The following is a 16,013-nucleotide window of genomic DNA, read 5'->3' as shown; positions in this document are numbered from 1 at the left end:
TTTCCACCAGGCTTCTGACGCAAGCAGTTGTTTCATTTTTATCCCTCTCGTCATCGGGTCGGCAGGGTTTTCCTCACTTTTTACGTAACCCCATTGGTTTGCACTTGATTTCCTCTTGATTTCATTTACTCGATTTTGAACGAAAATGTCCTTGATTTTGCTTGATTTGACCCAGCAAAGCACTATTTGTGAGTCTGTCCAGAACTTGACGTCTTTGATTTTTCCGACAAAGTTGTCCACAATGTATTTGGCTAATCGTGCTGCGACCGTGGCTGCCAGAAGCTCTACTCTTGCGAGTGTTACGTCCTTAAGCGGTGCAACTCTTCCTTTACTCATTAGAAGCTGGGTGTTCTTGCTTCCATCAGTGTATGTGGTCACAAGATATGCCGCTGCTCCGTATGCTCTTGGGCTTGCATCAGAAAATACGTGCAGAGTTGATAACTCTTCCGCTTTTCCAAAGGAGTGCGAGCATCTTGGTAACGAAAACCCGTCCAGCACATCCAGCTCTGAAATCCACTCCATACAAGCTGTTCGATATCCATCGGGTAAAGGATCATCCCAGGTGAATGACTCTTTCCAAACATTCTGTAATTGCAGCTTTGCTCGCACGGAAAAGGGTGTCAATAGTCCTAGGGGATCGTACAATCTGGCAGTGGCTTGTAAAAGTTGACGCTTTGTTATCTCTGCGACATCCATCTCCGAACGCCAGGCCGTGCTAGGAAAGGCAATTTGGTCCTCTATGAAATTCCACTTCATCCCCAGCACTTTAGTTTTTCCTTCTTGTCTCAGTCGCCGGTCTAGGTCTTCCCCTTCCTTGTCAAAGACACTTCGTAGGGTTGGATCGCTTGATGTCCACTTCCTTAAATTCATTCCGGCTGCAGCAAATATACTTCGTGCCTCGTTGTACATGGTTCCTGCTGTTGACATATCTTCAGCCCCTAGCAACACATCATCGACGTAAATTCCTTTCTTTAGTTCACCCACTGTGTTTGGGAACTTTTCTCTTACTGCATCTAGATGATGATGAATCGTTGCAGCCAACAGAAAACTACTGGGCTTCGTGCCGAATGTAACTCTCTTCATCCTCCAGGTCTCAACTGTCGGGAGCTCTGAGTCTTTGTTCGGTAGTTCCTTCCACCACAAGAAACGAAGTGCGTCCCGATCGTCTTCGTGGATGGCTATTTGAAGAAAAGCTTTCTCCACGTCTGCAGCCATCACTATTTTGTGTTGCCTGAAATTCATCAATAGGGATGCGATGTCAGGGTTAAGGTTTGGTCCAGTCTCTAAGTTGTCATTCAACGACCGACCTGCCGTGCGACTCGCAGATGCATCAAACACGATTCGAATCTTGGTTGTCGCTCTGTCCTCTTTAATCACAGCCTGATGTGGCATGTAGTAGACGAAGTTTTTCCTTTTTTTGTCTTCTTCCGTGCTCACTTTCTCAGCTATACCTGATTCAATATACTCTCGTATTGCCTTATCGTATGCTTGAAGATTTTTGGGGTCCTTAAGTAGTTTTTTGGTTACTTGTAAAAGTCTCTTTTCGGCGACCAACTTGTTTTCGTCCAACGTGACGAGTTCCTTCCAAGGAAGCCTGACTTCGTAACGTCCGTTTTGGAAATCCATAGTGTCTTTGATGTACGTATGTACTCCATCGTTGTCTGTTGTCTTGGTGTGAGCAATGTTGTCGCTGATGCCTATTGATTCTAGCTCCCAAAACCTTTTTACTTCTTCGTTTATGTCTTCATTCTTAGTGGTTACCTTCAGTACCATCACTGTTGACGAATTCATTGGTTGGGCTCGAAATTGTGTTGGCCCATGTAACGTCCACCCTAAAATCGTTTCCGCGGCCATTACTTTGTCTTGGAGCCGTTTTGTTCGTCCCGTAAAGATCTCCCAATAATAATCCGCTCCGACGAGCAACGATGTTGTTAATGGGACCCTTGACTTGTGATATTGCGTCAGGTCATCTGCCAATGTCAGTCCTAGAACTTTCACTTCCTGCACCACTCTCTTCGGTGGTGATGGCAACGTGTCTTTAGAGATCATGTCTATTTCCAGTGCATCAATTATAATCTCTTCTTCGGACGGATGCCTCTTAATTTTCACCTCCACAACCCTCATTTCCATTTCTTTCTCGCCGCCACCGAACGACCCAACGGTTAGCCTCTCAATTCTTTTCTCCTTGCATCCTAGTTTTTGTGACACGCTTTGAAGAATGAAGGATCGTTGGCTCCCGGTGTCAAGCATTATTCTTGCGTAGCTGCCTGATTTCTGCCCTTCCATCCAAGAGATAGCAGTTTGTAGCAAGATGCACGAAGAGATGTTCGTCTGTTGAGTGTGCATATTGCACGACCGGCTGGATGCAGCTTGGCTTGACTCATCCTGGCCCTTAGACATCGTTTCTGCATCGCTCCTATCGTGGTCGCGTTTTTTGGGACAGCACATTGAAGTGGCGTGTCTTCCTTTGCAGGTCTTGCAGCGAACGTTGGCTCGGCAAATTCGCGCCGTATGGTTTGGTCTGGTGCATCGGAAGCATCGGTTTTCCCGTTGAAGCACAGCCTTCTTTTCGCTCAGCGTAATGGTCCGTCGGCAGTCTTCTGCATAATGTCCTTGTTTTCCACAGAATACGCACTTTTTGCTTGCGATGCTCTGGAAACTTGACGTCCTGCACGTAGATCTGATGTTCGTCCTGGGTGCGCGATGGTCTTCCGCTTGGTTGTTGCTTCGGTCGTCCAATTCTCCTTCTCTGCTGCTGATGTGAATTCGCAGAAAATCTAACAGTCTCTGGATTGTTTCAACACTGGCATCCGATGCAGATAGCGATGATCCCGTAATGTTGTTTGTTTCTTTTGTGGCTTCCTTCATCTTAAAGTCCACCATCATATCGGAAGGCAAAGCTTTCTTGATCAATGTCAGTAGCATTGGCGCGTAGCTTTCCAGTTTTACTCCCAATGATTCGAGTCCTCGTTTGGTAAGCTGCACCTTGTTGTAAAGAAGCTTGGCTCCCGTTAAGTCTTTCTTGCTCTTGACAGCTTCGAGACTTGTAAGCTCCTTCATATAAACCTCTCGCAGATTCTCCTCTTTGCCGAAGGCTTCCCGCAGCAGTTCCACGGCGTGGTCATAGTTTTCTTCTGAGAACTGCAATCCTTCAACTAGTGACGCAGCTTCCCCTACTAGCGATGCCAGCAAGTAATTGAATTTTTGCGTCTTTGGCATGCTCTCTCTGCCGTGTATTGTCGTTTCGAATTGATTCCAAAACCGGGGCCATAGCTTCCTCGTTCCGTCAAACTTGATCATTTCGAGCCTTGGCAGCTTCACTATGTCACTTGGTTCCGTGCGGTTAGTACCTTGCATGTCAATATTGACATTATTTTCTTGAGCACGATGGGCTGTGCGAGAACTCAGCTCGTATTCCTCGAGTTTCAAGTCAATCTTGGATAAAGTCTCTACTATCTTCATTTCATATTCGAGCACTCTTTTAAACTCGGCTTCGGCATTTTCTACTGTCAAAACTTGCTCTATTTGACTGTCCACTTGCTTTAGAGCCTCCGAGATTCTTGTCACTTGGTTGCGTAGCGTTACCAACGCGCTCCGATCTATCTGTGTCATAAGCTTCTGATCAACTTCATTAACAAGGGTGGTAGCCTGCCCTCGCAGCGCTTTGCGCTTCTTCACGAGTATGTCTCTGTTCATATTTCTACGGAATACCGCACTGAGGACTCGCCTGTTCTCGTGATTCTGCGATGCTTCTCCACGGCCTTGATCCTTCCAGCGACGCTTGTCCGATCAACGTTAAATTCCGGCCAGCCCGTTGACGCTGAGGAGGCTGGCAGCGTCGATGGCGTATTCTTCCCCGAATCCTGGTCACGGCACCATTGAGACGAAGGAATCGCAGAGGCCGTGGGGACGTTGCGACGAACACATATTTATTCTAGAAAAGCATGATGATGACTAGAACAGGAACGTGCCTGTGGTGACTTCTTCTTCTTCACTTCTTCTTCTTCGCTTCTTCTTCTTCTTGGTTTTCTACATCGTCCGTTGCGATTTGAAGAGTGCATTCAATGTGGGCGTCACTGCCGTGAGTTACCCACACTGTTATATCGTCGGCGTATAGACTGCTGTGGAGTGAGGGAATATTGATGAGCGCGGTAGTGAGAGGGATGAGACCTATGTTAAACAGTGTGGGAGATACGATTGAAGCTTGGGGGTGCCACGGTTTGGGAGGTGCAGGGTTGGGGATTGTCTATTGTCGAGTTTAAGGGTGGCTGTACGGTCAGACAAAACGGATTGAACAAGATTGAAGAGATTTGCGCCTACTTTCAAGTTATTTAATGTGGACAAAATAGCTGAGTGGGAGATCCGATCAAAAGCTTTCGTTAGATCTATGGTAAGGATTGCCGACGTGTCTTGATCCGGGAGTGCTTTGAGTAGTTGATGATAAATTTGGAGGTGAATGCCGTTGGTTCCGAGATGTGCGCGAAATCCGAACATGTTATCAGGGAGAAGACGCTGTTGATCGAGGTGCTGATTAAGGGGAGATACTATCATCTGTTCAAAGAGTTTGCAGATGCATGAAGTGAGTGAAATGGGACGTAAATTGGGCGCTGAGAGAGGTTTGTGAGGCTTGGGGATCACTGTTATGGTGGCATGTTTAAATTCTGTTGGTAGGTGCCCGGTTTCCCAGCAGTGGTTGTAGTAGTCGAGGAGTTGTTGGTGTGAGTGAGGTTCTAGGTTTCGGAGGGTAGTGTATGTTATGCCGTCTGGTCCAGGTGTCATGCTGCGGGTGAGGGTATGTAGGGCAGATTGCAGCTCGGCGAATGTGAATGCGGTGTCTAGTTGGGGGTTTGGTGTGCCAGAGTCTGTTACAGAAGGCGCTTGTGGTTCCGGCGGCGAAAGTTAAGTGTCGGTAAGAATTTGCGGCCACGTATGGTCGTCTCCCGTGATATTATGGGCTAATAAGTTGAGGCGTGCTTGGGATTCTGTTTTGGATGTAGAGGGGTCGAGTAGGTGCCTGAGTATACGCCATGTTCGTTTCATGCTGAGGCCTTCAGAGAGGCTGTCGCACATGCGTCCCCAAGCGGTGGTTTGCAGTTGCATGCTATGATGCTCGATTTCGCGTTCTAGGAGGGCAGTTCTGCGGCGTAAATTCCTATTGTGGCGTTGCGTTTTCCACCTCTTTTTGAGGCCCTGGTGCGCCTGAAGGAGGTGTGCGAGTCTGGGGTCTAGAGTTACGGAGAGCGTTGAGGCTGTAATCGTAGAGCTGTATTTCTGCACATCGGTGTGTATTCCGCGTATCCACTCCGTTAGGTTAAATGATTGAGGTGTTGGGTTGATGGGAAGTGCTTGCATGCGGGTAGTTCGGAATTGGTGCCAATTGATTATTGTGTGCGGTCGGGTTTTTTTTTTTTTTTTGCTGTAAGGGGGGCTGCAGTAGTGGTGATGTTAAGAATGTAATGGTCACTGCCGACGGTATGGTCCAAACGTTGTCACGTGGTGCGGTGGGTATGTTTGGTAATGGAGAGGTCTGGAGATGTGTCTCGCTGATTGCTGGTGCCGTCCCGGGTGGGAATGTATGTTTCGTTTTCAACGGTGAGGCGGTGATGCTGTATGGTTTCCCATAAGAGTCTGCCTTTTTTGTTCTGAGTTGAATAACCCCAAGCTGGGTGAGGGGCATTGAAATTTCCGGTAATTATTAAGGGGGCTTTGTTCGCCTGTCTTATTGTTCGCCTGTCTTAGTTTGAACAGTTTGTGGAAGGTGTGTTGCAGTCGAGGAGAGCTGTACACGTTCAGTATGTAGGTGGGCTGGGTGGTGTGGGTCTTGGGTATGAGGCGTATGAATGTGTGAGGGGGGAGGTCGGGTCGCAGTTCTAGGTATTGTGCTGTGAGCTTTTTACTGACTAGTATGGCGGTGTAAGAGTCCTTTTGAATTTTGCGGAAGTGAATACATTTGCATTCTGGTCCTGGTTCTTGGAGGTATATAACGTCGGGGGGTTCGAGTGTGCCGTCGATAAGGGCTTGCAGCGCTGCGCGTTTACGACGGAATCCTCGACAATTCCATTACCATACGCGCAGAGTATTAGAGCAGGTGGTTGGGTGGGCCATTTGGAATAGGTTGATGCGAGGCGGAGACAGGGAGGAGACGGGTTAGTGCTTCAAGGTGGGATTGCATGCGAGATGTTTGCTCGGTGAGGGCGCGGACTGTGTCAAGGAGGACAGTTATATTCGACGTTTGTTCTTTGAGTTGTTCTTCAATATGGGTAACGCGGTCTTGGGGGGATTATTCGAGGGATTCGGAAGCTCGCTTTTTGTTCTGGTTGAGCAGACTTTGACAGAGTTGTAGTGGTTGTGTAGGTTGCACAGGGTGAGCTCGCAGTTGCGCATTTTCGGCTCTCAGGCGGGCAACTTCTTGTCTCAGTAGTTGTAACTCGTGGAGGATGGGATCGGGAGGGTTGGCAGGGAAGGAAGGTTTGTGGGAGGGAGGAATGGCTGGTAGGTGATAGGAGCTCAACTGGGCGTAGGTTGCTTTTGGCCCCTTGGGAGGTGCTGTTGGCGTCGCTTCCACCGCATCCGTTTTGTAGAGACTGGTGCTGGTGTTGCTTGGGGTGGTTCACAGGTTGATGCTGTTCAGTCGGGAGGAAAGTACTTCTGGGATGCGTTGTTGGGGGCGGTGGTGTTACGTGAGACTGATTGGAGTTGGTTGAAGTTCTGGACGTCTTCCCCAAAAGCTCGGGTGTCCTTTTTGTGGGGCGGTCTGTGTAGGTAGCGTTGGGGACAGGCAGGGGATCCCGTGGGGTGTGGGCCGGAGCAGATAATGCAGAGGGGTGACAAATATGCTGATCTGGTGGGGAGCTCTGGCCACATGTTGGGCAGCGTGGAGGAGCATTGGGGTTGGGGCAGACATCCGGTCTGTGCCCGGTGGCCCAGCAGAGATGGCATGCCTCAGTCTTGCGCTTGACGGGGCGACAGCGAAATGTAACCATCTGATAATGGATCCAGTAGGGCACTCTTGTTCGTTTAAATGTAATTTGGAATAGAGGAGTAGATCCCATTCTTCTTGCGTCGATGATTTGTAAATGCGGGTTGTGCTCAATGAGCGTGCTGATGGTGTCTTCTGGTGGAAGGTCTAGTGGCAGCCCTGAGATGGCTCCGGCGCAGGTGTTCGTCGGTGCTGGCACATGTGCGGCCAGGGCATAGGTCTTCCCTTCGATGCTGAGCGTAGTGAGTGAAGTGTATCGCAGGGCGCGGTCCTCATGAGGAGTACTCACTACATGAAATTAGACTGGTAATGCAAGCGAAGTTGGTCTTCACGGCTGGGTGGTAGCTGCGCTTGTAGCTGCAGGAGAGCTGCGAGTTCCAGAGGAGAAATGCGGGAGAGATTCAGGCCGCCTCGGGGACTCAGGACTATCTTGATGTCCGAGGGCGGAAAGGGCGATTGGGGGAAACGAACTGTCGGCCTGGTGGGCTCGGGCTTTTTCGGATATTGCCGGTTGCGGGGCTGTGATTCGGTGGTACCACAGACGCGAAGGCGCGGTGTCTACGGCGCACTACGATCCAGCGGTTGGAGTTTGGGGGTGACTCAGTGGAACAATCTTCGTCTTCATCGACGGCGACGTGCATTTCGTCCATGGAGGGCTCCGGTATGGTATTTGACGGCGGGGTGTTCGGCATGGTTAAGGCAGTGTCCCTCGTAGTTTGTTGGGTAGACATCGCTGGAATCGTAGAGCCTGCAGCATTCTGCGCGGCGTCAGTGGTCGGGTCGGCGAGCATCGCGGCGGCGGCGTCGTCCACCGCTGCGCGTCTGTGGCGGCTGCGGCGGCGTCCGTATAGCTACGCCGGGTTGGGCCGATGGCGAGGCGAGGCGCGTTAGGCTTAGCCAGGCGCGTTAGGCTTAGCCACCTGCGGAGATCTTCTATCGCTGATTTTGAGAGTTCGGGTGAACCAACGGCGATGAAAATGGTATCAGTCGATGCCGCTTGACTTGCTGATCACGGTGATTCCAAACTGGGACGATAGACTTGGCTTGTCGCGCCGACGCGGCGGGTTTGTTGGACAGCCCATGCAAGGTCCGCTCGACTCGTCTGGCCCCCTGGTGGCCGTCCCCCAGTACAGGAAGAACTGTGCGCAGGCTGCGGTAGGGAGCCAGAAACCATGCGACATATTGTACCGGAGTGCAAAAGTACCCGTCCAGTCCTCAGTGATGGAACCATCCAGCTTCCGGAAGCCTTTGGCTTTAAGGTTAACGGAAAAGTGAATTGTACAGCAGTAGAGGTTAGCAAAAGAAGGTTAGAGTGTTGGTTGGAAAAGAGCAGAGAACAATCTGGGAAGACATGCGAACAAAGAAGTCGGACTAGCTCAAAAATTTCATGGAGGAATTTTCTTTTTATTTTATTGTTCTTTTTTATTTTTTTGTTTTGTTTTTTGGCGAGGTGATTGTACAGTCGCGTTACGACTAAGGCCGCTGTGCATCGTCACCCCGTTACAAAGGGGAAGCCGCTAATCATCATCATCATCGCAGGAAAATTAAAGCATCGCGTTTATCACTGGAAGAGCGCGACAAGAAGAAGAGCTCGAGAGGTGGGTGGGGAGAGGGGAGAGACGCGGCAGGGGCAGCAGAAGACTACCGTCTTTAGACAACGCTTTCAACGAAGAGAGCAGATACGATTTTTAAAGTCTTTCTTAATTGGGCAACTTAAACGCAGAAATTTTGGTCTGTCTGCATTTTTATAGTGGACTGCGCTGATGTCAGCCCAAACGCTGACAGGGCTGAAGAGACGCGCATGCGCAGTAGAGTGCGGGCGGCGGACAACGACAACGATGGAGGGAGAGACACAGCCCCGAGCATGAGATGCTTCGCATCTAAAAAATCTCTCTGTCGCCTGCTGTCGACCACGCTACTATTTTTTATGGCGGCATTTTAAGAGATCGAACGGCAACAGTAACGAAAGGTTCCACTAGGCAGGTTCCGCTTTCCTCTTGGAACGCCTGTGTAGTAGGGCAACGTGGTTCTATAAACGTTGAATTAGGACGCTACGATTCACGCGCGTCTCCGCGGTACGGCAACGCTGGCATCGAGGCACATCTGACTTGAGCAAACCTCTAGCGTGTTTACCTCGAGATGAGCGCGACGGGAGAGGAACAGCGTGAGAGGTGAGCGAAAAAACGAATGTAGGCATTTACTTGGGAAATGTCGGCGAAAGACTTTTCATCTTTCGTCGACATTTGCAACGAAAGGAGCAGATACTCGGCCAATTTTTTTCTGTACGCTTCAGTTACGGTTACGGTTCGATTCGGATACGGCGGGTTCGGATTCGAAACAACACTTAGGGTACGTGTAGAGAGCGCTCCGGCAGATCTAAATAGGCAGTTTTAGCATATCGTTACCGTGTTTACGTTACCGTTTACCGTGTTTGCGGGAGTCGACTGCGCAGCGCGAGAGTTACCGCGAACGGTAACTTACCGGCACAGGCTTCACCTTCGCCAGCGGCTTCCGGTAACACGGTAAACGGTAACGCAAACACGGTAACGATATGCTAAAACTGCCTAATGCCGTGGCCAAATTTTTGCTTTCGGTCCGGTTCCGGTTCGACAGCTTGGTTCGTATACGTCTATTATAGAGACGTCGTGTTCTCAGTGCTCATCTGCCTATCACTTCGGCACATGCTCGGGGGTGACAAAAAGTGCCCACATGATAAAGTCGGCAGACGCCAGAAGAACCTACGTGCAAAACCGCAGAGGTGCCGAGCAATCACATAATTAGCCTGTAAAAAATCCACAGGTCAATCTAATAGCGCTTTCCATTGGGCGAACAGGAGCACTTCTAACTGCACCCAAAGTGCTCTCGCGAGTTCTGGCGTCTTCCAGTGGTCGGGCAGGAGCAGGGGCGTTGTGTTTCATTGGTCGATGAGGAGCACTTTTTTGGCGCCGAGAGCAGCCGAGAGCAGTTCTCGGTGCTCCGTCGCCAGCGGCGGAGTAACAGGGAACGCCGAGGAAGTCACATGACCTCTTTTGCGTCACTTCTGGTTTTATCCCCGGGTGGCGGAGGAAAAATGGCGGAATCCAGCAGCCGCAGTAGTCGCTCAGTGCGTACGGCAGCAGCTAAGCGCGGCCGTCTGGATAAGGAATTGATGCTACTTTTAGATGATGAAAGCACCACAGATTGAAGCGCAAGCTCATCATCGGACAGCAGCAGCAGCGACGACGACGACGATTTGACATTGCATGAGTTTATGTTCGAGCACCTGTTCACCCCGCCGGAGCAGCGACCGAAGGTCGTATCTGGAAAAGAGTCGGTGGACGCTGTTATCGTTCGCAGCTAATTTTTGGGAGACACGATGGTGACCCCTTTATCATGAACATGAACATCCGCTCGGCTTCTTCATTCGTCGCCATGCGGAAGGCAGACACAAAACCACTGGCACGTATCTGGCAAAACTGGCGAGGAATAACTGCGTGCGGACATCACGAGCGCGCGAAATGCTCCGGGAAGCGAGCGCGGGAAACGTTTGGTCACATGACTCTTGACATCTCGCCCTCCCCCTCTTTTCACTGCTCCCGGAGCAGCGCGAATGTTTCATTCGCGGATCGAAAGCACACGTCCCCGTTACTCCCGTGTGCTGCTCTGGCTGCTCGCTCCACTTGCTCCTGTTCGCCCAATGGAATTCGTCATACGTAGCGAAATCACTGGAATTAACCGCGAACTGTCAATTTTTCTGACAGTAAAAGGTATAGTGCATGCCAATGACGAAATTTGGGAAGCAGTGGGCGAGATTAAAAGCTCAGTGGGAAACTTCAGGGGGGCTCACGAAACCGTATGATGCACTCACTTTTCGCCTGTGACGATTCGTTCGAACGTTCGGCATCAGCAATGATGACGGTGCATTTCCCACGCTCGATGCCAGCCATGTTTCACCTGCAGGCAACAGCGAGAAGCCTCGTTTGCGAGCAGGGTCACGTGCAAAGGACGGAACATTTCTTTGTCTCCGTTTCTCGCAGGCATGGTGGAGTACGTGGATCAAATCACAGAGAAGAACTACAAGGCCAAGATCAGGCAGCTGGCCAGGAGCGGAGGCACGCTCAACAAGGCATTCGGCCAAGGTGAGTTGGAGTGCCCCCTCGGCGAAGAGAACGCGTCGCTTCCTGATGCACCTTCTTGCAAGGAAAATCAAGCCGAAAAAATTACGCCCATCTTCCCGCGAGGGAACCCTGGTGTGATGCGACGCATCGGGGGGTTCAACGAAGTAGTCAAAGCAAGGTCACGTCAATGCGAGAGCGAGCGCTTGACTGAACCAGGGGAGTGAAACTTCCTATACCTTGCACGGGACGCGATATTCGATCGAAGCGCCGGACAAACCCCTGGTGTTTGGGGGCGGTACTAAAAACATGGCGGCGTGTTGCAGACATGCACTGGGAAACGCCATCTTGATGAGGACTGAAAAGCCGAGCGGGGTGGGGGGGGTGGGGGCAAATTAGCGCCAAATCCAATTGGGACGCACATGGAAGGTAAATTGAGCGAGTGGAAGATATTCAGATGGCCAGCGCACGACCTTTTTCCTGTTGCGCAACCCGCCACATTATCGAAAGGGCAATTGTTTTCGTCTGATTGATGAAGTTTTACGCGTCCATTTCTTTTTGCACCACTTATTCTAAGTACGACGTTGTTTTGGTTTGTTAGTACACACAATCTAGACAAGGATAAAGAGTACAGGTATTTTCATTTTTATTGCTAAATGTACCATTCATACAGTAAAAACACAACTTGGATATTTTACTTTTAGTCGCAAACAAAAGTGTATGCACATGGCCGCATGCTAATTAGGTATCCAGCCAGTGCATATCTGTTTAGTGCCTTGTCTGTCCAAGGTCCTCGTAGTCTCTGGTGGTGAAATGGGCAGGACACAGCCGGTAGCTACTGTAGATCTGTCGAGGTGGTAAATGAACCAGGTTCTGCCTTCTCGCACACTGGAGCCAAACGCGAGATCTGCAACATCAAGCACGTGTGTATATTTGGGTTAGCATGAATACTAGCTTTACTGCTGCTTTCAACTAGCATCTGTATTCGGAATAAACGTTATCTGATATATTGGGAATCTTTCTTTCTTAAATTGATTTTGGCTACAAAGACGACTTGTGACCAATCGTAAAGGCAATTTTTAAATTAAATACAGCCTTTATTATTAAGAGACGCAGATACGTTTTTCTATTTGTGCGCTGATAATGTTCGGTGGCAACGCCCACCTTTCCTGCTAATCCAAAATACACTTCTGCAGACAAAAGCAGCCATCCCACACCAGAGTCGCTAAGCAATTATTCATGCATATATATACTTTGGCGCCCTATGTATTCATCAGGTATTTCTCGGGGGCTGCAATTTAACCGGCTATAAAAACGTTATTTCAAAACTTCTAATAAATTCCTAGCAAAGGTGAAGCCTGCACTGTCTAATTATTTATCGGCTTATAGCTGTAACTGCGTTCTTGTGAATACATCGATCGTTCTTGTGCTAAAGCTGAAACTGCAAGCACGGAACTGAAGGTTAAATTATAAATTATAAGTGGCGGAATTATAGTTATGATTGTATTATAAACATATAAAGCAATTGCTTACTTTGTATAGTTATTGCTTGATTGATTGATTGTGAGGTTTAACGCGCCGACGCAACGCAGGCGATGAGGCGCGCCGTAGTGGAGGGCTCCGGATTAATTTTGACCACCTGGGGATCTTTAACGTGCGCCGAAATCTCGTACGCACGGGCGTTTTTGCTTTTCGCCTCCATCAGAAAAGCGGCCGCCGCGGCCGGGAATCGAACCCGCGACCTCGTGCTCAGCAGCGCAACGCCTTAGCCACTGAGCCACCGCGGCGGGTTTTGTATAGTTATTGCTACAAATTTATTCTGCTATGTGCCGTTGATTCACGTGACGACAAAATGCAGAACACACAGAACACACAATTGAAACGCAATAAAATAATTGATGTGGTCACTACTTAGTTAACCTAGTGCTAACAACACGATATGAACCTGCGGACCAACCCTTTGAGCCATAAGTGTATGGGAGATGCCTTCCTCCAGCTGTGGACATAAACAGGCTGATAATAATAACGATAACAATAATATTGGTAATAATTATAATAATCACAATAATATTATTATTAATAACAGCAACGCGTGCTACGAAAACAAACTAAACGCAGGCAATCAAAAGATAATAAAAATAGTGCAGATAAGCTGACACTGTTCCATTAGTTATTGTATATGTTGCCTCATATACCGCGCATTCACTTGCGCTAAAATGCAAAACACACGATCTAAACGCATTAAATCAATAACGCACGTATAAACAAACGTGTGTAGCTAATGCTGTGATTGGATTAGTTACCAGATGCTCGGCCGCGCATTTCATGCTTCAGACAAGAGTCAAAGGAGTCAATCAGAATGTAATAAATAGATAGTGCAGGTGCATGCTCACTTAAATTATACAGCTACTGCTGCAACCGCATCCTGCTATCTCGTGCAAGCGTAGAAAAGCAAAACAAGCAGCATGCCGACCGTACCTTTCGTCCGCCGGGATCCAAAAGAAGTTTATGCCGGCCTGGCGCGAAGAATTTTGACACCACTCCGTACAGCACGATTTGTGATGACGGCGCGAATCCATTCATGCGTCTGTTTCGATGAAACAGACTTTACGGTGGTAAAAACGGCCCTCGGAACACCGTGGATCGTAGCATACCTATGGGCACGACAAGAAACGCCCCTTTTCAGCGGTGCGAAGCCGAAAGGCGCGGTTCCTGTTTTCCACTGCTGGTGGCGCTCGTATTTCGCAATCTCGAACTGCAACTTTTAAGTTTACTTGCGTATTAAAAACTTCATAATTAAGAATTAACCTAGTATTAAATATAAGATGCAACAACAACGTTCATTTATGCTCGCATGTAGTACAGCCCCCAGACGTTAGGATCGCTGCAGTCACGGGACAGAAAAACGGCGGAGTTTCATCCCCCTGACTGAACCGCCGCGGCGCGATACCCGCTTTATATTCACAGCGATTGAAGGAGAGGAGACAACGGAGGAGAGTCGCGCACGCGCGCACTTGCGCGCACCGGAGCAGTTAACGCAGCGAAGCGCGCGCCAAACAAGCGCGCCAGCTGTGGTATGCTAATGAGCCAGAGTGAGAGTGTTGCGCACAGCTGTGGGAGAGAAGAACGGAGGGATGCGGACGGACGCCACGGCGACGACGTAGGAGGGACAAGCCGGAGAGCAAGAGATGCGTCTCATCTAAAAAACTGGAATGCGGCGTACGCATTCTGCACTAAGTTGAGGAGGTGATTAAACAGAGACTATAAGCTCTCCCCATTAAACCTTACCCTGTTTTATGACGATCTCGCAGAATAAAGACATCAGCATTCTTTCTTAAAAAAATAGACTTGCAGTTCCCAAAAGACAGAGAAAACACGCCGCATATTTTTAAACTGTCAACAATTGTCGCCTCAAGCTGGCACGCAGGATAAATTAACTGCTGGCAATGACGTGAAACATTCCCTCTGGACCAGTCTTGGCATGAGGCCGATGGCCGGTACCTGCATGGGCCTTATTAGGGTCCAAACGGTAAAGCGGTAAACACAAGCGTTACGACGAAATTTCAGCCGTGGTGTGGTTGCGGGACAAATATGGCGCAGCCGTACCATTCACTTAATTAAGGCTCTTCTGAAGGGCCATATTGTGTACGCACTTTAGAGAGAAGAGAGAGAAGTAAACTTTATTGAGAATGTCCGGCGGAGGTGGGTCGCCCGCCACCCGACGTAGTTAAGGCGTCTTCGGTGTGTTGCCTCCCCGACTGCTGCTGTCGACCTGTGGGGGGTATACCCCCGGTCTCCAGCCGGCTCAGCCCCACGCGTTTGTCGGGCAAGAGCCACCTCGAGACGCTGGACGGCCTGCAATTGTTCTGTCAAGTCCTGCGATAACACTGCACGAGCTATGTCTTCCGGCAGTTGCCCGGGAGAGGCGGCCGCTTCTTCCGGATGTAGGTCACAGTCCCAGAGGATGTGGGTCAAAGTTGCTTTAGCACTTTTGCACACACTGCACACTTCACTTTCGAACACCTCCGGGCACACGTAACGCGCAAGCGCCGGCGTGAGCACGGGTCTAGTTTGTAGTTGTCTGTATAACACCGCCTGTTCGCGTGTCAGTCCCGGGTGGGGTGGGGGCATGGTTCGGCGACCGTACCGGTACCAGCCCAGCACCTCCGCATACCCGAGTAGTGGGTCCGTTTCGTCGTCGTCATCACTTCACATATTACAGTCTTCACAGTCCGCTCCTTCCGCCGAGGCGAGGGGGGTGGGTGCGGCCGCGCGGACTCGCGCGGCGGCGTCCGCCGTCTCGTTGCGGTTTAGAAGGAACGTGCACGGTGCTTTGCCACATTTCAGGGCCAAACACATGTACGTATGGCGAGAGAGAGAGACAGAGAGAGAGAGAGAGAGAGAGAGAGAGAGAGAGAGAGAGAGAGAGAGAGAGAGAGAGAGAGAGAGAGAGAGAGAGAGAAACACGTTTTATTCCTGGCCAGGCTAAGTTAGTTCGGACAGTGGAGCCGCGGAAGCGCAGCTCTAAAGGCCCGAGCCCTGTCGACCAGGGCGCACTGGGACTGGGCGTCCGAGCGCGCGAGGGCAGACAGCCAGGAGTCGGGGGGGTTGCGTAGGGGAAGAGGAAGCAGGGCAGGGCAGCGCCAGATGGCGGGGGGGTATCTTCGTAGTCCCCGCAGTGTGGACAAGCGGGGGTGGGAAAGAGGGATGGCGATATGTGGGTGAGGATGGATCGAGTGGGGAGGGAATGGGTTTGGATCTGTCTCCAGAGGGATGATTCAACCGGGAATAACGAGGGGTGAGGGTGTGGAAGGGTGGTGCGTGAAAGCCTGTGATGGAGGGTGATTTCGCGGAAGGTGAGCAGCGGCTCTAGGTGAGGAGGGAGATGTGAAGCGAGGAGGGGCATAGCTCTGCTGAGGGGTCCGGTGAATCAAAGCTCG

At 50.2% G+C, this 16,013-nt stretch overlaps 1 protein-coding gene across 6 annotated transcripts in view; it reads left to right on the top strand.

The window, feature by feature from the left end:
- The window catches only part of LOC144159709 (uncharacterized), a 138,414-nt gene that overhangs the window by 83,602 nt on the left and 38,799 nt on the right, over positions 1–16,013 (top strand). For all 6 annotated transcript variants that reach the window (XM_077691381.1, XM_077691380.1, XM_077691384.1 and 3 more), the window contains one exon: positions 10,996–11,097. In XM_077691381.1, coding sequence (XP_077547507.1) covers positions 10,996–11,097 — 102 coding nt within the window. The remainder of the gene's footprint in view (positions 1–10,995; positions 11,098–16,013) is intronic.

This window comes from Haemaphysalis longicornis, unplaced genomic scaffold, assembly GCF_048455015.1.
Source record: "Haemaphysalis longicornis isolate Haplotype H1 unplaced genomic scaffold, Haemaphysalis longicornis Haplotype H1 scaffold_10, whole genome shotgun sequence".
Taxonomy (NCBI): Eukaryota; Metazoa; Arthropoda; class Arachnida; order Ixodida; family Ixodidae; genus Haemaphysalis; species Haemaphysalis longicornis.
The sequence above is the reverse complement of the archived record's forward strand: the minus strand, read 5'-3'. Positions and strand labels throughout refer to the sequence as shown.